Source organism: Salvelinus alpinus, chromosome 1, assembly GCF_045679555.1.
Source record: "Salvelinus alpinus chromosome 1, SLU_Salpinus.1, whole genome shotgun sequence".
Taxonomy (NCBI): domain Eukaryota; kingdom Metazoa; phylum Chordata; class Actinopteri; order Salmoniformes; family Salmonidae; genus Salvelinus; species Salvelinus alpinus.
The window spans coordinates 61,875,838-61,897,876 of NC_092086.1; the positions used below are offsets into that span (position 1 = coordinate 61,875,838).

The 22,039-nt window shown below is 42.6% G+C and overlaps 1 protein-coding gene across 4 annotated transcripts in view; it reads right to left on the minus strand.

Annotated features, from left to right (window-relative positions):
• Positions 1 to 22,039, minus strand: part of LOC139582816 (phosphatidylinositol-3,5-bisphosphate 3-phosphatase MTMR4-like) — a 115,800-nt gene that overhangs the window by 53,854 nt on the left and 39,907 nt on the right. For 2 of the 4 annotated variants that reach the window (XM_071413189.1, XM_071413198.1), the window contains exons 2-3: positions 11,078 to 11,167; positions 1,723 to 1,803 (exon numbers count right to left, since the gene is read on the minus strand). Coding sequence is in view for 2 of the 4 variants with exons in the window: in XM_071413180.1 (XP_071269281.1) it covers positions 11,078 to 11,167 (90 nt within the window). In the remaining 2 variants the exon portion in view is untranslated. The remainder of the gene's footprint in view (positions 1 to 1,722; positions 1,804 to 11,077; positions 11,168 to 22,039) is intronic. The other 2 variants (XM_071413180.1, XM_071413206.1) reach the window with 1 other exon arrangement.

Consider the following 22,039-nt stretch of genomic DNA (forward strand, 5'->3'; position numbering starts at 1 on the left):
CTTTGACAATTTTTTGGTTCTTGGTCTGACACCGCCTAGTATATAGGTCCTGGATGGTAGGAAGCTTGGCACCAGTGATGAGATGGGCCGTACGCTCTACCCTCTGTAGCGCCTTACGGTCAGATGCCAAGCAGTTGCCATACCAGGCGGTGATGCAACTGGTCAGGATGCTCTCGATGGTGCAGCTGTAGAACTTTGAGGATCTGGGGACCCATGCCAAATCTTTTCAGTCTCCTGAGGGGGAAGGTGTTGCAGAGGGAGGTGTTTAGTCCCAGGGTCCTTAGCTTAGTGATGAGCTTAGTGGGCACAATGGTGTTGAATGCTGAGCTGTAGTCAATGACCAACATTCTCACATAGGTGTTCCTTTTGTCAAGGTGGGAAAGGGCAGTGTGTAGTGCGATTGAGATTGCGTCATCTGTGGATCTGTTGGGGCGGTATGCAAATTGGAGTGGGTCTAGGGTTCCCGGGATGATGGTGTTGATGTGAGCCATGGCCAGCCTTTCAAAGCACTTCATGGCTACCGACGTGAGTGTAACCGGGCGATAGTCACTTAGGCAGGTTACTTTCGCTTTCTTGGGCACAGGGTCTATGATGGTCTGCTTGAAACATGTAGTTATTAAAGACTCGGTAGGGAGAGGTTGAAAATGACCGAGGCTTTGTGAATGTTGCACACATCGGCTACCGAGAGCGTTATCACACAGTCGTCCGGAATGGCTGATGCTCTCATGCATGCTTCAGTGGTGCTTGCCTCGAAGCAAGCATAAAAGGCATTTAGCTCGTCTGGTAGGCTCGCATCACTGTGCAGCTCGTGGCTGGGTTTCCCTTTGTAGTCCGTAATAGTTTTCAAGCCCTGCCACATCCGACAAGTGTCAGAGCCGGTGTAGTAGGATTCAATCTTAGACCTGTATTGACGCTTTGCCTGTGGAATTGTTTGTCTGAGGGTGTAGCGGGATTTCTTATAAGCGTCCGGATTAGTGTCCTGCTCCTTGAAAGCGGCAGCTCTAGCCTTTAGCTCGATGCGGATGTTCCTTGTAATCCATGGCTTCTGGTTGGGATATGTATGTACAGTCACTGTGGGGACGTCGTCGTCGATGCACTTATTGATGATGCCGGTGACTGAGATGGTATACTCCTCAATGCCATTGGATGAATTCCGGAACATATTCCAGTCTGTGCTGGCAAAACAGTCCTGTAGCGTAGCATCCGCGTTATACGACCACTTCCGTATTGAGCAAGTCACTGGTACTTCCTGCTTGAGTTTCGGCTTGTAAGCCGGAATCAGGTGGATAGAATAATGGTCAGATTTGCCAAATGGAGGGCGAGGGAGAGCTTTGTATCTCTGTGTGTGGAGTAAAGGGGGTCTAGAGTTTTTTTCCCCTCTGATTGCACATGTGAAATGCTGGTAGAAACTTGGTCAAATGTATTTATGTTTGCCTGCATTAAAGTCCTCGGCCACAAGGAGCGCCGCTTCTGGGTGAGCATTTTCTTGCTTGCTTATGGCCTTATACAGCTCATTGAGTGTGGTCTTAGTGCCAGCATCGGTTTGTGGTGGTAAATAGACGGCTATGAATAATATATATCAGAACTCTCTTCGTAGATAGTGTGGTCTACAGCTTATCATGAGGTACTCTACCTCAGATGAGCAATACCTTGAGAACTTTAATATTAGAAATTGCACCCCCTGTTATTTACAAAGACACACACCGCCGCCCCTCGTCTTACCAGACGTAGCTTCTCTGTCCTGTCGACGCACGGAATATCCAGCCAGCTCTTTAGTATCCGTGTCGTCGTTCAGCCACGTCTCTGTGAAACATAAGATATTACAGTTTTAAATGTCCCATTGATAGGATAGTCTTAATCGTAGATCATCCATTTTATTTTCCAATGATTACACGTTGGCCAATAGTACGGATGGTAGTGGAGGTTTACTCACTCGCCTATGAATTCTCAGATGGCAGCCCGACCTCCACCCCCTTTTTCTCCGTCTTTTCTTCACGCAAATGATTTGGGGGATTTGGGCCTGGTCTGGAGAAAGCAGTGTATCCTTTGCGTCGGACTGGTTAAAAAAATCTTTGTCCGGTTCGAGGTGAGTAATCGCTGTTTAGATGTCCAGAAGCTCTTTTCTGTCATAGGAGACGGTAGCAGCAACATTATGTACAAAATAAGTAAAATAATAAGTTACAAACAACGCGAAAAAACAAACAAATAGCATAGTTGGTTAGTATCCCGAAAAACGGCAGCCATCCCCTACGGCGCCATTATACAAGAACCCAAAGAGTAACATGTTTGTCTAATCAGACCACATAATCTTTTGCCTTATGATCTGAGTCTTTCATGTGACTTTTTGCAAACTCCAGGCGTGCTGTCATGTGCCTTTTTCTCAGGAGTGGCTTCAGTCTCGCCACTCTCCCAAAAAGCCCAGATTGATAAAGTGCTGTAGAGACTTATCCTTCTGGCAGGTTCTCCCATTTCAGCCAAGGAATTCTGTAGTTCAGAGTGGTCATTGGTCACCTCCCTGACCAAGGTCCTTTTTTATTATATTTTTTATTTCACCTTTATTTAACCAGGTAGGCTAGTTGAGAACAATTTGCAACTGCGACCTGGCCAAGATAAAGCAAAGCAGTTCGACACATACAACAACATATAGTTACACATGGAATAAACAAACATACAATCAATAATACAGTAGAAAAATCTATATACAGCATGTGCAAATGAGGTAGGATAAGAGAGGTAAGGCAATAAATAGGCCATGGTGGCGAAGGAATTACAATATAGCAATTAAACACTGGAATGGTAGGATGTGCAGAAGATGAATGTGCAAGTAGAGATACTGGGATGCAAAGGAGCAAGATAAATAAATAAATACAGTATGGGGATGAGGTAGATTGGATGGGCTATTTACAGATGAGCTATATACAGGTGCAGTGATCTGTGAGCTGCTCTGACAGCTGGTGCTTAAAGCTAGTGAGGGAGGTAAGAGTCTCCAGATTCAGAGATTTTTGCAGTTCGTTCCAGTCATTGGCAGCAGAGAACTGGAAGGAGAGGCGGCCAAAGGAAGAATTGGCTTTGGGGGTGACCAGTGAGATATACCTGCTGGAGTGCGTGCTACGGGTGGGTTCTGCTATGGTGACCAGTGAGCTGAAATAAGACGGGGCTTTACCTAGCAGAGACTTGTAGATGACCTGGAGCCAGTGGGTTTGGCGACGAGTATGAAGCGAGGGCCAGCCAATGAGAGCATACAGGTCGCAGTAGTGGGTAGTATATGGGGCTTTGGTGACAAAACGGATGGCACTGTGATAGACTGCATCCAATTTGCTGAGTAGAGTGTTGGAGGCTATTTTGTAAACGACATCGCCGAAGTCGAGGATCGGTAAGATGGTCAGTTTTACGAGGGTATGTTTGGCAGCATGAGTGAAGAATGCTTTGTTGCGAAATAGGAAGCCGATTCTAGATTTAATTTTGGATTGGACATGTTTAATGTGAGTCTGGAAGGAGAGTTTATAGCAACCAAACTGGATGGCCAGCTCTAGGCAGAGTCTAGGTAGTTCCATATGTTTTCCATTTCCCAATGATGAAGACCCCTGTACTCTAGAAATTGTTTAATACCCTTCCCCAGTTATACAGCACCAGTCAAAGGTTTGGACACACCTACTCATTCCAGGTTTTTTTTTTTTTACATTCTAATAACACATGGAATCAAGTAGTAACCAAACATGTGTTAAACAATTCTAAATATATTTTATATTTGAGAATCTTCAAAGTACCCTTTGCCTTGATGACAGCTTTGCATACTCTTGGCATTCTCTCAATTAACATGTGTGCCTTGTTAAAAGTTAATTTGTGGAATTTCTTTCCTTCTTAATGCGTTTGAGCCAGTACTGTGTTGTGACAAGGTAGGGGTGGTATACAGAAGATAGCCCTATTTGGTAAAAGACCAAGTCCATATTATGGCAAGAAAAGCTCAAATAGACTGTGTGAATCAGGCCTTCATGGTCGAAATCCTGCAAAGAAACAACTAATAAAGGACACCAATAATAAGAAGAGACTTGCTTGGGCCAAGAAACATGAGCAATGGACATTAGACCGGTGGAAATCTGTCCTTTGGTCTGAAAAGTCCAAATTTAATATTTTTGGTTCCAACCACCATGTCTTTGTGAGACGCAGAGTAGGTGAAAGGATGTTCTCCGCATGTGTGGTTCACACTGGTGACACTGTCGGTTATTTGTTTAGAATTTAAGGTACACTTAACTAGCATGGCTACCACAGCATTCTGCAGCGATACGCCATCTCATCTGGATTGCGCTTAGTGTTTTCAAGAGGACAATAACCCAACACATCTCCAGGCTGTGTAAGGTCTATTTGACCAAGGAGAGTGATGGAGTCATGCATCAGATGACCTGTTCTCCACAATCACCCGACCTCAACCCAATTGAGATGGTTTGGGATAAGTCGGACTGCAGAGTGAAGGAAAAGCAGCCAACAAGTACTCAGCATGTGGGAACTCCTTCAAGACTGTTGGGAAAGAATTCTAGGTGAATCTGGTTTAGAGAATGCCAAGAGTGTGCAATTCTTTCATCAAGGCAAAGGGTGCCTACTTTGAAGAATCACAAATATATAATATATTTGGATTTGTTTAACACTTTTTTTGGTTACTACATGATTCTATACGTGTTATTTCATAGTTTTGATGTCTTCACTATTATTCTACAATGTAGAAAATAATAAAAATAAAGAAAAACCCTTGAATGAGTAGGTGTGTTCAAGCTTTTGACTGGTACTGTTATGCCGCATCAGATCTACGGACAGAGATCTACTGACAGTTCCTTGGACTGCATGGTATAGTTTCTGCTTTGCCTGTTGTGGCCTGCACACAGCCGGTGTCTCAGCAGCCCTCTTCTCAGGAGAGTTCTGTGGCTCTGGCCTCACAACCTTCTGCGTGACACGTCAGAGGCCGGATCATTCCAGCGATTGTGATAAGGATTTCGATGGTGAGGCATATATCTGTACCTGGGGCAAAGACTTTCTGTTTTCCTGGGGCAAAAGTTCAGGATATAACCAGGTTGCTTCCCGAGGCTGTGAGTCAGTCACCGGGGGCTGATACTGTCATGGTTCATGTGGGGTCGAATGACAATATGAAGGGCAGCTCAGAACAGCTGAAGATGGATTTTAAAGAACTGATTGTGTCTCTACTTAACACCAGCAAACGCCCCATAATATCTGGCCCTCTGCCCTCCCCAAATTGTGGCATTGAACAGTGCAGCAGATTTGTAGTACTCCATAACTGGCTACCAGACTATTGCAGCTCTGTGAGTGTAACATTTATTGATAATTTTGATACCTTCTGGAAACAAAGCTTGTATTATGAGGATGGGATCCACCCAAATAATTTGGGTTCCTGGATCCTTTCACAGCATTATAAGACTGTGTTGAAACAATGATTTATCAATGACTCAAATCCACCAAAGTTAATCCCTAGGATTGTGTCACTGAGTTGTCATAATGTTTCAGCAAATGTACATTATCCCAGGGGCATTGGAAGTTTTTATAATTTATGTCCCTCTTACTGCCCTGAATGCCTCTGCGGATCCTACAGCTATTGTATGCAGTAATCATATGCCCAGAATAATACTGTTAGCACTAAGGTGGTGTGCCCTAGTAGGACGTCCACTGTGTGCAGCTCACCCTGCACTAATAAAAATAACCTAAGCATGTCTACCTCTGCTAAACTTCCCAATAAAGCAAGAGAGTGTTTTAAATAACCCACATTAACATATTTAGCTTAAGAAACAAGGTTCATGTAATCAATAATTTGCTAGTAAAAGATGACATTCATATTCTGACAATCTCTGAAACTCACTTAGATAATACCTTTGATGATACAGTGGTAGTGTCACGACTTCGACCGAGGCAGGCTCTCCTTCCCGTTCGGGTGGCGTTCGGCGGTCGTCGTCACCGGCCTATTAGCTGCCACTGATCCTTTTCTCCCCCTCCCTATGTGTTTATTGGGCGCACCTGTTTTGTATGAGGGTTAATTAGTTGGGCTTATTTAATCAGCCGGCATACACGTTTCTTTGTGCGGGATTGTTTGTTTGTAAGTGGTGGTGTTTGTTTCGTGCATGCTGTACTGTTTTCGTATTCCCCGTGTCTGGGGTTGTTTAAGTGGTCACCCAGTGTGTTAGTTGGGTGGCCTAGTTTTCTACATGTTCATTAAAGAACATTTGGTTATTGCACCTGCTGTTGCCTGCGCTTGACTTCCACTCCGACACCCAGGCCTTACAGGTAGCAATACATGGTTATAAGATCTACAGAAAAGACAAATCAAATCAAATGTTATTGGTCACATGCAGATGTTATTGCGGGTGTAGCAAAATGCTTGTGATAAGTTCAATTGCCCTGGGTGGTACGAACAAAGAATCCAGTTCGGGAAAGTAATATTCTTGGTCGTAATGCTGGTGAGTTACCGCCGCTCTAATATCAAAAAGTTATTTCCGGCTGTACGTAATAACACAAAACACTTGCTGGGAAATAATGTAAGAAATAACACACAAAAAACAAAATACTGCAAAGTTGCTTAGGAGCTAGAAGCAGAGCTGCCATGTCTGTTGCAGGTGGTGGAAATGCCAAAGGTGGAGAAGTGGCTGTTTATATTCAGAACCACATTCCTGCAAAGCTTAGAGAGGATCTCATGTTAAATACTGTTGAAGTAATATGGCTACAGGTTCATCTGCCTCACCTAAAGCCCATTCTGGTGGGAAGTTGCTATAGACCACCATGTACTAACAGTCAGTATCTGGTGTCGTGTCTTTGGCTATGCTGGATTAAGTGATATGACATGCTATTCTATAAAATCGTTTCTCCGTAATTAATATTACCTGATTGAGCTAATCATGTAAATGTAATTAACTAGAGAGTCGGGGCACCACAAAATATTATTTATAGAGCTGTTAGTAATATTTTACATCAATAGCAGTCAATATTAATCGTCACCTTATTTCAGTCTCATCTGAAAGTTGTAAATTCTTGGTTATCTTCACGAACCCTGGCTAACAAGTTGAATCAGCAATACAAAATTGGGTTTAATTATTTATTTACGAAATACCTAACTAATCACACAGAATTACATATACACAGAATGAATCATACCTTGATTACAAATTACGTCACAAAGGAAAACGTCCCGGGCGGAACAGATATGACAGCTGGTTACACAAAAGAAAAGGGGCTGGGTTTGAGTGAAAGAGCGGGAAGACTGAGGAACAAAGGGCGAAGCTGTGCTATCGTAAATACAGTATCTTATGCATTCTAAATTACTGCCCATTTGGAAAAGGAAAATGCAATAAATATTTACTCTGAGCTGCGCTTCGGTAGGTTGGTGGTAGATGGAAGGCCGTGTTGCCCAACCGAGTCCTTTGAAGAATGTCTCTGCTGGTAAATTGGCTACGTTGTAGTAACGTCGTTGTGTGGTAGACGGGATACTCTGTCTGTCCTATCCTAATTTACCTTTGCAGCTGCTGTTGCTAACTCAACGGCTAGGACGTATCACTTCTGTAGCGAATAAGAGTTCAAAGTTCATACCATTCGCAACCAAAGCTCATGCTGAGGTTGGCTTAGTTCTGTAGTTGACATGTTAGTCCTTTTTAACGTAGGGACCGTCGTCCTCACATCCTTGGAACAGGAGGTTTCATTTTCGTCAAGGGCTTATATAGTGGAGGGAGAAAAGGGGTGTGTTTCATAATTTACAACCTAGAGTCGGCCCTAATTCACTCATGAAAACCCAATTCTCACATTTTAGAAGCTAAAATCACATTTCATCCCATCATGAATAATTTCATATTCAAACATTTAAATTGAACAACAATTCCATGTGAATCCGATAACTCTGATGTGTAGACTTTCCACTGTAGAGTTTATGTCAATCTATCATTGATGAGAATGTCTCAGATGACAACCGAACTGACATCGTATTCATTAAGTACCACCGCATATGTTCAATTGGTCGGATTACCAGAATATAGTTCATTTCCCCCCACCTTCTGATGTTCCCAGAATCTCTATGTTAACCAAGGGGTTTTCAAATTTCACATCAGTAGGGTAGAGAGAGGAAAAAGGGGGAAGAGGTATTTATGACTGTCATAAACCTACCCCCAGGCCAACGTCATGACACTGGATAACATGTGTGAAATGCTTGATAATGTATGTGATATCCATAGAGAAGTATATCTTCTGGGTGATTTACATATTGACTAGCTTTCATCACACTGCCCACTCAAGAGAAAGCTTCAAACTGTAACTAGTGCCTTTAACCTGGTTCAGGTCATCAATCAACCTACCAGGTGTAGTTATACACAGCACAGGAATGAAATCATCAACAAATCTATTGGATTTAGTGATCACAATATAGTAGCCATATCTAAGAAAACCAAAGTTCAAAAGGCTGGGCCTAATATAGTGTATAAGAGGTCATACAATAAGTAGTGATTTCTATGTTGTTGATGGTCCGTGGTGTGTAATGGCAAGCAATCAGACGCTGCACTTGACACATTAATGAAATTGCTTATCCCAGTTACTAATAAGCATGCACCCATTAAGAAATTGACTGTAAAAACGGTTAAATCCCTGTGGATTTATGAGGAATTTAAAAATGGTATGGTATGATGAGGCAAAAGAAATGGCAAATAAGTCTGGCTGCACATTCGATTAGCAAACGTACTGCAAATTGAGAAATCATCTGAATAAACTGAATCAAAAGAAGAAACTACACTATGAAACAAAGATAAATGATATAAAGAATGATAGTGAAACGCTTTGGAGCACCTAAAATGAAATTTTGGGTAAAAAGGCAAACTCTGCTACATCATTCACTGAATCAGATGGCTCATTTGTCACAAAACCCACTGATATTGCCAACTACTTAACTTATTTTTTCATTGGCAAGATTAGCAAACAGGCATGAAATACCAGCAACAAACGCAGACACTAGACATCCAAGTGTATCTGACCAAATTATGAAAGACAGGAATTGTACTTTTGAATTCCGTTAAGTAAGTGTGGAAGAGGTGAAGAAATAATTGTTGTCTATCAACAATGACAAGCCACAAGGGTCTGACAATCTAGATGGAAAGTTACTGATGATAATAGCAGACGATATTGGCACACTACTTGCCATATCTTCAATTTAAGCCTACTAGAAAGTGTGTGCCCTCAGGCTTGGAGGGAAGCAAAAGTTATTCGCCTACCTAAGAATAGTAAAGCCCCCTTTACTGGCCCAAATAGCCAACCAATCGGCCTGTTACCAACCCTTAGTAAACGTTTGGAAAAATTTGTGTTTGACCAGATACAATGCTATGTTACAGTAAACAAATTTACAACAGACTTTCAGCACCCCTATAGGAAAAGGACATTCAACATGCTCAGCACTTACACAAATGACTGATGATTGGCTGAGAGAAATTGATGATACAAATATTTTTGGGGCTGTTTTGTCAGACTTCAGTGCAGCTTGTCACATTATTGATCATAGTCTGCTGCTGGACAAATGTATGTGTTATGTCTTTACACCCCCTGCTATATTGTGGATAAAGAGTGACCTGTCTAACAGAACACAGAGGGTGTTCTTTAATGGAAGGCTCTCCAACAAAATCCAGGGAGAATCAGGAATTCCCCAGGGCAGCTGTCTTTTTTCAATCTTTACTAACGACATGCAACTGGCTTTGAGTGAAACCAGTGAGTGTATGTATACGGATTACTCAACACTATACACGTCAGCTACCACAGCGACTGAAATGACAGCAACACTTAACAAAGAGATGCAGTTAGTTTCAGAGTGGTGGCAAGGAATAAGTTTGTCCTAAATATTAAAAAAATAAAAGCATTGTATTTGGTACAAATCATTAACTAAACCCTAAACCTTAACTAAATCTTGTAATAAATCATGTGGAAATTGAGCAAGTTGAGGACACTAACCTGCTTGGAGTAACCCTGGATTGTAAACTGTCATGGTCAAAAAATATTGATACAACAGTAGCTAGGATGGGGAGAAGTCTGTCTATATTGTTGCGTTCTTAACAGCACCAGTAACAAGGCAGGTCATAAAGGCTCTAGTTTTGTCGCACCTGGACTACTTTTCAGTCGTGTGGTCAGGTGCCACAAAGAGAGACTTAGGAAAATTGCAATTGGCTCAGAACAGGGCAGCACGGCTGGGCCTTGGATGTACACAGAGAGCAAACTTCAATAATATGCATGTCAATCTCTCCTGGCTCAAAGTGGAGGAGAGATTGACTTCATCAATACTTGTATTTGTGAAAAATATTGACATGTTGAATGTACGAAGCTACTGGCACACAGCTCGGACATCCATGCAAACCCCACAAGACACCAGAGGTCTCTTCACAGTCCCCCAAGTCCAGAACAGACTATTGGCGGCGCACAGTACTACATAGAGCCATGACTACATGGAACTCTATTCCACATCAAGTAACTCATGCAAGCAGTAAAATTAGATTAAAAAACAGATAGAAATACACCTTATGGAACAGTGGGGACTGTGAAGCAATACAAACATAGACACATGAATACAAACACTCTATAACATACGCACTATACACGCACGTACACATGTATTTTATAGATATGTCGTAGAAATCTGTATGTATTGTAATGTTTTAAAATGTATAACTGCCATCATTTTGCTGGACCCCAGGAAGAGTAGCCTTGGCAGCAGCTAACGGCGATCCATAGTAAATACAAATACAAATGTATGTGTCTGTAATGCACAGTAACCCATCCCTTTAGCAAACTACAACAATTCAGAAAAACAACACATTACAACACTACAACATACCCAGCTAAACCTGAGGAACATTGAGATTGTGAAATTAATTATAGGTGTTACTTCCATTGCTATTATTATTGAGTTTGACTTCAACCCACATCATGAGTCATCGTCTGTCTGCGGTGTGTGTGTATAATGCATGTGTGTATGCAAGCCCGAGCGTTTCTGTATATGTGAGTATTTCTGTGTATGTGTGTGTGTCAGTGTGCGCACACGCGCCTGTGTGTGTTCTCAGTCACCCACCTGGAGGCTGTCGTCCTCCTTGACCAGCTCTTTCGGAGGGAACAAGTCCTTGGCCTGGATATACTCCAGATTGGGGGGTCCTTCTTCACCCTGGAGGACAGAGATGAACACAGGCTGGTCAGACATCTCAGTTCTTAACATACAACATACAAATAGTAACAGTAACATTACTTCATCAGATCAAAAAGAAAGCACAAGAACAGGGGCTTCAATCAATCATCAGCCACCCAGGAAAAGGTCAATAAAAGCAACTTCCTTTACAGGAGCCTACAGGGGCACTGTCCTGTTTTTCTGAAATGGTAGACAAGAGCTGCCATTAACATTGCCTGCAAAGAGCCGGCGTCAAACACCATACAACACACTCACTTCTCTGAAAAAGGGAGTTCTCACAGGTCAGTTTGAAGTTGGAACTTTCAGTCAGGCAATTATTTATTATTATAAGTGACCTGTGTTTTTTGGGGGAGGACATGACAGAGAGTGTCCCCTAGACAGCTGCTGTTTATGTCTGTGCCTCCTCCCCAGCCAGCGAGACGGCATGTGCCCGTGGCAGACTGTGGCAGACAGCACTGCACCCACAGCAGTCAACCCAGCTGTAGCCCTACACAGCAAGAACAACATACAGTTGAAGTCGGAAGTTTACATACACCTTAGCCAAATACATTTAAACTCAGTTTTTCACAATTCCTGACATTTAATCCTAGTAAAAATGCCCTGTCTTAGGTCAGTTAGGATCAACACTTTATTTTAAGAATGTGAAATGTCAGAATAATAGTTAAGAGAATGATTTTTTCAGCTTGTATTTCTTTCATCACATTCCCAGAGGGTCAGAAGTTGACATACACTCAATTAGTAATCGATAGCATTGTCTTTAAATTGTTTAACTTGGGTCAAACGTTTCAGATAGCCTTCCACAAGCTTCCCACAATAAGTTGGGTGAATTTTGGCCCATTCCTTCTGACAGACTGGTGTAACTGAGTCAGGTTTGTAGGCCTCCTTGCTCGCACACGCTTTTTCAGTTCTACCCCAATACCTTGAATTTGTTGTCCTTAAGCCATTTTGCCACAACTTTGGAATTATGCTTGGGGTCATTGTCCATTTGGAAGACCCATTTGCAACCAAGCTTTAACTTCCTGACTGATGTCTTGAGATGTTGCTTCTATATATCTATATCATCATATATATCTATATCATATATATCTATATCATTTTCCTCCCTCATGGTGCCATCCATTTTGTGAAGTGCACCAGACAATCCTGCAGCAAAGCACCCCCACAACATGATGCTGCCACCCCCGTGTTTCACGGTTGGGATGGTGTTCTTCGGCTTGCAAGCCTCCCCCCTTTCCCTCCAAACATAACAATGGTCATTATGGCCAAACAGTTCTATTTTTGTTTCATCAGACCAGAGGACATTTCTCCAAAAAGTACGATCTTTGTCCTCATGTGCAGTTGCAAACCGTAGTCTGGCTTTTTTATGGCGGTTTTGGAGCAGTGGCTTCTTCCTTGCTGAGCGGCCTTTCAGGTTATGGTCGATATAGGACTCATTTTACTGTGTTTACTATAGATGCTTTTGTACCTGTTTCCTCCAGCATCTTCACAAGGTCCTTTGCAGTTGTTCTGGGATAAATCTGCACTTTTCCCACCAAAGCACGTTCATCTCTAGGAGACAGAACGTGTCTCCTTCCTGAGCGGTATGACGGCTGCGTGGTACCATGGTGTTTATACTTGCGTACTATTGTTTGCACAGATGAACGTGGTACCTTCAGGCATTTGGAAATTGCTCCCATGGATGAACCAGACTTGTGGAGGTCTACAAATCTTTTTCTGAGGTCTTGGCTGATTTCTTTAGATTTTCCCATGATGTCAAGCAAAGAGGCACTGAGTTTGAAGGTAAGCCTTGAAATACATCCACAGGTACAACTCCAATTGACTCAAATTATGTCAATTAGCCTATCAGAAGCTTTTAAAGCCATGACATCGTTCTCTGGAATTTTCCAAGCTGTTTAAAGGCACAGTCAACTTAGTGTATGTAAACTTCTGACTCACTGGAATTGTGATACAGTGAATTACAAGTGAAATAATCTTGGAAAAATGACTTGTCTCATGCACAAAGTAGATGTCCTAACCGACTTGCCAAAACTATAGTTTGTTATCAAGAAATTTGTGGAGTGGTTGAAAAATGAGTTTTAATGACTCCAACCTAAGTGTATGTACACTTTCGACTTCAACTGTATGTGCTAATATTTCTAAAAATATGTTTTCACTTTGTCATTATGGGGAATTGTGTGTAGATAGGTGAGAAACACTACAACAATTTTATCCAAAATGTGGAATAAGTTAAGGGGTATGATTACTTTCTGAAGGCATTGTATATGGACTAGTCTATAGCACTGTATTGCTGTTTGTCTAATGTACATTGCACAGTCTTGCTTGATGTATTCATTAAGTTGTTGTCATCTTGTATCTGTACATATGCCTGCTAGTAATAATTGTCCCTCAGAGATTAATAACGTTTTTTTTATTGAATTATCATACACTACATGACCAAAAGTATGTGGACACCTGCTCGTAAAACAGATAATTCCAGAATCATTGGCATTAATTGGAGCTTCAACAGCCTCCACTCTTCTGGGAAGGCTTTCCACTAGATGTTGGAACATTACTGCGGGGATTTGCTTCCATTCAGTCAGAAGCGCATTAGTGAGGTCGGGCCCTGATGTTGGGCGAATAGGCCTGGCTCTCAGTCGGCATTCCAATTCATCCCAAAGGTGTTAGATGGGGTTGAGGACAGAGCTCTGTGCAGGCCAGTCAAGTTCTTCCACACCGATCAACAAACCATTTCTGTACGGACTTCACTTTGTGCACCGGGGCATTGTCATGCCGAAACAGGAAATGGCCTTCTCCAAACTGTTGCCATGAAGTGAAGTACAGAATCGTCTAGAATGTCATTGTATGCTGTAGCGTTAAGATTCCCCTTCACTGGAACTAAGGGGCTAGACCGAACCATTCCTCGTCCACCACACTTTACAGCACTATGCACTCGGGCAGGAAGCGTTCTCCTGGCATCCACCAAACCCAGATTCGTACATTGGCCTGTTAGATGGTGAAGCGTGATTCATCACTCCAGAGAATGTGTTTCCACTGCTCCAGAGTCCAATGGCGGTGAGCTTTACACCACTCCAGCCGACACTTGGCATTGCGCATGGTGATCTTAGGCTTGTGTGCGGCTGCTTGGCCATGGAAACCCATTTCATGAAGCTCCCGACGAACAGTTCTTGTGCTGACATTTCTTCCAGAGGCAGTTTGGAACTCGGTAGTGAGTGTTGCAACCGAGGACAGACTACTTTTACGCGCTACGCACTTCAGTGTTCCCGTTCTGTGAGCCTGTGTGGCTTACCACTTCGTGGCTGGGCTGTTATTGCCCCTAGATGTTCCCACTTCACAATAACAGCACTTACAGTTGACCGTCGCAGCTGTAGCAGGGCAGAAATTTGACTAAGTGACTTGTTGGAAAGGTGGCATCCTATGACGGGGCCAGTTTAAAGTCTGTGAGCTCTTCATTAAGGCCATTCTACTGCCAATGTTTGTTTGTGGAGATTGCATGGCTGTGTGCTAGATTTCATACACTTGTCTGCAACGGGTGTGGCTGAAATAGGGGTGTCCACATACCTTTGTATATATAGTGTACTTATTCCCTACAGATTGTAGATAAGTTGCTTAGACGGCTTATTGGAGGTGGGACTGCGGCCCACAGATGGGACAGCATGGCAGATGGCTGGGATTGTGAGGGAACAGTGAGGAGACTGGGGGAGTCAAAGGGAAGAGACCGTGACCTTGAAAGCAGGGAAGCAGCTGAGTCTTGACAATCTCAGAGCTTCGTAAAAGATGCAACCAATTAGACAAAGGGTTTGGGGTTTCAACAATTATCATGTGATTTGCATATTTCAGATAATACCTTCAAATGAGCAGGAGTCGAAAAACCAATGTATATGACTACAGGTCTTATTGCACAAATGCACATTTCTAGGGAAATCTTTCCCTTTGAAAATGTTACTCTTAAAAAGACTAGAACAAAAACACAAGCGTACTCTACCGTGTGCAACCCTCTCTAGGGCAAGTCTTTTTTAATATTTGCTTACACAGCAATCTACATATATGCCCTAATTCAGCAATACCTAATCTTATTCTACAACTATAGGCTATATGCTACACCACAGTACCACTTGAGTCTTGTACTGGGCCATTTATGAGGAAATTATGAATTACATTTTTCAAGACCCTGATTGATACCTCAGAGGGAAGAAACAAACAAGCTTTTACACTTGTTAAACAACAATTCTTTGAGGACCAACTAACAATTTCAATATAGATTATTAGATGCGTGTCAACTGTTGAACTCCTTTAGGAAAACACAAGGCACATCCTAGATAAAAAACTAGCTTGGAAACTGAAGCATCAAGCAATAATGCTCACTATGCTATTGCCCAGTCTCCTTCCACTGAGGAGAAACAGGGGAAGCAGCAGGAGGATACAGATATAACCCCCTCTTCCCTCCCTCCCTCCTCCCTCCATCCCGGCTGTCTCCCCAGCAGCAGGTGCCCAGCTCCCTCCCTCCCTCCATCCATCCACTGCCTTGGCTCAGACACATGGGTCAAGATGAGAAGGCCCTCTGCGGGGTCTACAGCACCACAGACAGACCAAACACAGCAACACGAGGTCTTTACTCAATGTACTGCATGCTGGCATGTGCCTCATATCAGACGAGAATCAAATGTCAGTACTATCATGGGGCTACATCCCCTGGGACATGCCCACTAAGCCTACATCATTATCAGCCATGTGAAAGTGGGAAGCTGGTTAAAACCCCCAAAAAGTACAGGTTTTTAAACCTCTGAAATATATATATATTTTATTTTACATTTAGCTCAACATTAAATTCACTTCACCAATCAGTGCTGATAGAGCAGCTTGCCATGGGGCGGTTTAAGCAATTTAATTTGTATAGGAAAGCTGTTAAAAGCAGATTTTATTTTGCCGTAAACAGCATGGTTTAATCATAATGAAAGACAAACACACGCGTCATTGTCCTGCCAGTCACAGTGTAGGGTGTGAGATGCAACTGAATTTTTGCAGGCGAGGAGAGAGTGAGAGAGAATGGAGGAAGCTTTCCTTGAAGCGCTAGCCATCTTGTTATGAAATGCATTATCTGAATTAGGCCCACAGAATTATACTTACGGAGGAGCGGCTTCTATGGAGGAACTTTGAATGTATTTGAAATTCTGAGTTCTAGCTAGCTAGCTAACAAGCGTGTGCGTGAAGAGCAGCACTAAAATTAAAAAACACATTTTTGTAGTTAATAAATCCAATGCGAAATGTGATAACATAGTATCCTTAACTAACATTGAAAAAGTGAATCTATTCTTTTAAACATCTCTCACTAACTTCTGAATCATGCTTGTAACGTCAGGCTACAGCTATGCTTCAGAGGGGAAGGGCAGGTAGCCTACACACACATCCGCTGGCAGGCAGACACTGGAATAAATTTGAGTAACAAAGTGAGGGCTTTGCATAGGTGCTTTATTGTGATTTTTGTGGGCCTGAAAAAAAATGCCTGGAACATAAAGAAATGCTATTAACCGATTCCCATGCTTTTAAAAATAACGATTCTGTTCCTGAACAGTATATATCACTTTCGTTTTCAATTCTGTTCGTCAAATCATTTTGTTTTTCACCTACCCTGTGCCATCAAACTGAACCTGTCCACTTCAAACAACTACAAGAAACAGAGGGGATGACAGGCACTAGGTGTCAACACCTGTCACATTGATTTGACATGTGTAAACAGAGGAGGAACAAATAGGTTCTCCCTTGACTTTGGTTTGAGGATGGCACGGGAATGTGAGGTGCAGCATAGAAAGCGTGAGCATTAACATTTAAACTGGAGTGCTGACATATGTGTTCCCCACCCAATCCGAGTAACTCCGACAGACGTATCTGCCTTGGCAGTAGCCATAGGCCGAGGGTCAGCCCAGTTCCTCAAAAGAGTCTCAAAGAGTTACTGCAACCCTGACAACCTTGGCTCAGACATTCTCTAACAATAGCCAGAAAATTATAGCACGACTCAATTATCATTTCAATTGTAAATTGACTGCATCTCATTCTCTGAAATGTTTCATTTTGCCTAAGGCATAAAGAGAGAGAAAGAGAGCACTCGGGCCTAGATGTTGGCATTTCCCTGGTGGTTTTTCTTTCTGCCATCTGTGCCTTGCAACAGCGAGGCAACACAACAAAGCCAGTCTGGCCACTAACTGAGCCAAGAAGTGTGGGGTGGATAGACTGAGGATGGAAGCGAAATGTGTGATTGGGAGTTGGCTAGAAGGCAAAATGGTGGAGAGTGTGTCTTGGAGCAGGTTGAGTGCAGCTGCAGCCATCAAGACTATCCCATCAACGGGACCTGAAGAACTGTAATATCCTATGTTTCTCTGAGTTGTGGCTAAACAACAATATCTATATCTACACTGCCCTCTCCCACCTGGACAAGAGTAACACTTACGTGAGAATGCTGCTCATTCACTATAGTTCAGCTGTCAACACCATAGTGCCCTCCAAGTTCATCACTAAGCTCAGGACCCTGGGACTGAACACCTCCCCCTACAACTGGATCCTGGGCTTCCTGACAGGCCGCCACCAGGTGATGAGGGCAGGCAACAACACATCCGCCATGGTTACCTTCAACACGGGGGCCCCTCAGGGGTGTGTGCTTAGTCTCCTCCTGTACTCCCTGTTCACCCACGACTGCATGCGGGTGAACAGGCTTCATGACTTCAACATTAGCATTACGTTTGCTGACGATACGATGATGGTTTGCCTGATCACCGACGACGATGACTATAGGGAGGTGGTTAGTGACCTGGCAGTGTGGTGCCAGGACAACAACAACCTCTCCCTCAACGTCAGCAAGACAAAGGAGCTGATTGTGGACTACAGGAAATAGATGCCCACATCCACATCGATAGGGCTGTAGTCGAGCAGGTCGAAAGCTTCAAGTTCCTCAGTTTCCACATCACTAAGGAATGATCATTATCCACACATACCAACACAGTCATGAAGAAGGCACGACAACACCTATTCCCTCTCAGGCGGCTGAAAAGATTTGGCATAGGCCCTCAGATCCTCAAAAGGTTCTACAACTGCACCATTTAGAGCATCTTGACTGGCTGCATCACCGCTTGGTATGGCAACTACTTGGCATCTGACCGCAAGGCGCTACAGAGGGTAGTGTGTACGGCCCAAGCCGAGCTCCTTGCCATCCAGGACCTAGCTACCCCGACCATCTGCATAGATGCTTTTTGCACTAACTCTTGACTCATCACTTACACTGCGGCTAGGGCTGTGGCGGTCACGAAATTTCATCAGCTGGTGATTGTCAAGTAAATAACTGTCAGTATCAGGGCCTCCCGAGTGGTTCAGCGGTCTAATGCACTGCATCGCAGTGCTAGCTGTGTTACTACAGATTCTGGTTCGATCCCAGGCTGTGTCACAGCCGGCCACAACCGGGAGATCCATGAGGCGGCGCACAATTGGCCCAGCGTTGTCAGGGTTAGGGGAGGGTTTGGACGGCCGGGATGTCCTTGTCCCATCGTGCTCTAGCCACCCCTTTGAGGCGGGCCATGTATATGCACGCTGACAGGGTCACCAGGTGTACGGTGTTTCCTCCGACACATTGGTGCGGCTAGCTTCCGGGTTAAGCGAGCATTGTGTCAAGAACCAGTGCGGCTTGGTGGCTTGTGTTTCGGAGGATGCACGGCTCTCGACCTTCGCCTCTCCAATGTCCGTACAGGAGTTGCAGCGATGGGACAAGACTGTATCTACCAATTGGATACCACGAAATTGGGGAGAAAAAGGGGTAAAAAAAAAGAAATAATAAAACTGTCGGCGTTATGGTTATTGACTGTTAATTAGCATAAACACATTTAGCTTCCACACATAGCCGACAAGCCACTGAACATCTACTTTTTTTAAAGTCGAATAAATCCATGTAATGGAGCCTACACCTTCACAATAAATCCATTATTTATTTTAGACAGGTCTAAAGAAACATAATGTGAAGAAAATGTAGTCTATTTCAGAAGAAAAGAATAGTATACTCTGAGTTGTCCTTATTTTAGGTCCTGATCTGGCTATACCATATGGCTGTGGGCTACACTAGTTCATTTAGTGTAGCCTGTGTTCTGTAGTTGCGGATCAGACCTGCACAACGGTCAGGGCAAATGTTGGACCATTCCTCTTTACAAAACTGCTTCAGTTCAGCAATATTCCTGGGATGTCTGGTGTGAACTGCTCTCTTGAGGTCCTGCCACAGCATCTCAATCAGGTTGAGGTCAGGAATCTGACTGGGCCACTCCAGAAGGTCTATTTTCTTCTTTTGAAGCCATTCTGTTGTTAATTTACTTCTGTGTTTTGGGTCGTTGTCCTGTTGCATCACCCAACTTCTGTTGAACTTCAATTGGCGGACAGATAGCCTAACATTCTCCTGCAAAATGTCTTGATAAACTTGGGAATTCATTTTCCCGTCGATGATAGCAAGCTGTCCAGGCCCTGAGGTAGCAAAGCAGCCCCAAACCATGATGCTCCCTCCACCATACTTTACAGTAGGGATGAGGTTTTGATGTTGGTGTGCTTTGCCTTTTTTTCTCCACACATAGCGTTTGTGTGTTCCTTCCAAACAACTCAACTGTAGTTTCATCTGTCCACAGAATATTTTGCCAGTAGCGCTGTGGAATATCCATGTGCACTTTTGCAAACTTGCATTGGCTTCTTCTGTGGTGTCCTCTCATGAAAACCATTCTTGTTTAGTGTTTTTTTTACGTATCGTAGACTTGTCAACAGAGTTGTTGGCATGTTCCAGAGATTTCTGTAAGTCTTTAGCTGACACTCTAGGATTCTTCTTAACCTCATTGAGCATTCTGCGATGTGCTCGTGCAGTCATCTTTGCAGGACGGCCACTCCTAGGGAGAGTAGCAACAGTGCTGAACTTTCTCAATTTATAGACAATTTATCTTACCGTGGACTGATGAACATCAAGGCTATTAGAGATACTTTTGTAACCCTTTCCAGCTTTATGCAAGTTAACAATTCTAAATCTTAGGTCTTCTGAGATCTATTTTGTTTGAGGCATGGTTCACATCAGGCAATGCTTCTTGTGAATAGCAAACTCAAATTATGTGAGTGTTTTTTTAGGGCAAGGCAGCTCTAACCAACATCTCCAATCTCATCTCATTGATTGGACTCCAGGTTAGCGGACTCCAGGTTAGCTGACTCCTGACTCCAGTTAGCTTTTGGAGAAGTCATTAGCCTAGGAGTTCACATACTTTTTCCAAACTACACTGTGAATGTTTAAATGATGCATTCAATATAAACAATAAAAATACAATCATTTGTGTGTTATTAGTTTAAGCACACTGTTTGTATATTGTTGTGACTTAGATGAAGATCAGATCAAATTTGATGACTAATTTATGCAGAAATCCATGTAATTCCAAAGGGTTCACATACTTTTCTTGCCACTGTACTTGCATGTGTGGCTTTAATTCATACTTAATTTTTTTTGTCTATTTTCTATTATTATCTATATTACTATTCACTGCATTGTTGGGAACGAGCTCTCAATGTAAGAATTTCACTGTACTGTTTTACACAGGTTGTGTCCTATGCACGTGGCGAATAACCTTTAAACTTGAAACTATTTGGGAGTCTGGACCGGCGAGGTATCATGTTACAAAAGGTGTGCGTTGCAAAAAGAAAAATCAGACTCCACCCAAGCACATGTAGATCTACGCACGTGAAGCTTGTAGACACATTTAGAATAGAAAAGTACTTCATTGTTGTTCTCACACTTTCAGGTGTCTTTCTTACACTTTCAGTTGTCTGTCTTACGCTTCTAATAGTTTACCAAATCAAGGATGATGTGGCGTGTGAGGTTAATGTGATTAGCTGATACATTACAGTGTTAAACAAATCAAAATATATTTTATATTTGAGATTCTTCAAAGTAGTCACCCATTGCCTTGATGACAGCTTAGCACACTCTTGGCATTCTCTCAACCAGCTTCATCTGGAATGCTTTTCCAACAGTCTTGAAGGAGTTCCCGCATACACTACAGTTCAAAAGTTTGGTGTCACTTTGAAATGTCCTTGTTTTTGAAAGAAAAGCAATTTTTTTTGTCTATTAAAATAACATCAAATTAATCAGAAATACAGTGTAGACATTGTTAATGTTGTAAAGTCTCCTCTGAACAGTTGATGTTGAGATGTGTCTGTTACTTAAAATCTGTGAAGCATTTATTTGGGCTGCAATCTGAAGTGCAGTTAACTCTAATGAACTTCTCCTCAGCAGCAGAGGTAACTATGGGTCTTCCTTTCCTGTGGCAGTCTTCATGTGACCCAGTTTCATCCTAGCGCTTGATGGTTTTTGTGACTACTTTCAAAGTTCTTGATATTTTCCGTATTGACTGACCTTCATGTCTTAAAGTAATGATGGACTGTCATTTCTCTTTGCTTATTTGAGCTGTTCTTGCCATAATATGGACTTTGTCTTTTACCAAATAGAGCTATCTTTTGTGTACCATGTCACCACACATCTGATTGGATCAAACGCATTAAAAAGGAAAGAAATTCCACAAATGAACTTTAAACAAGGCACATCTGTTAATTAAAATGCATTCCAGGTGACTACCTCATGAAGCTGGTTGATAGAATGCCAAGAGTGTGCAAAGCTATCATCAAAGCAAAGGGTAGTTACTTCAAGGATCTGAAATATAAAATATATTTTGATTTGTTAAACACTTTTTGGGTTATTACATGATTCCATATGTGTCATTTCATAGTTTTGATGTCTTCACTATTATTATACAATGTAAAAAAGAGTAAAACATTTTTTTTACTGGTACTGCACATACATAC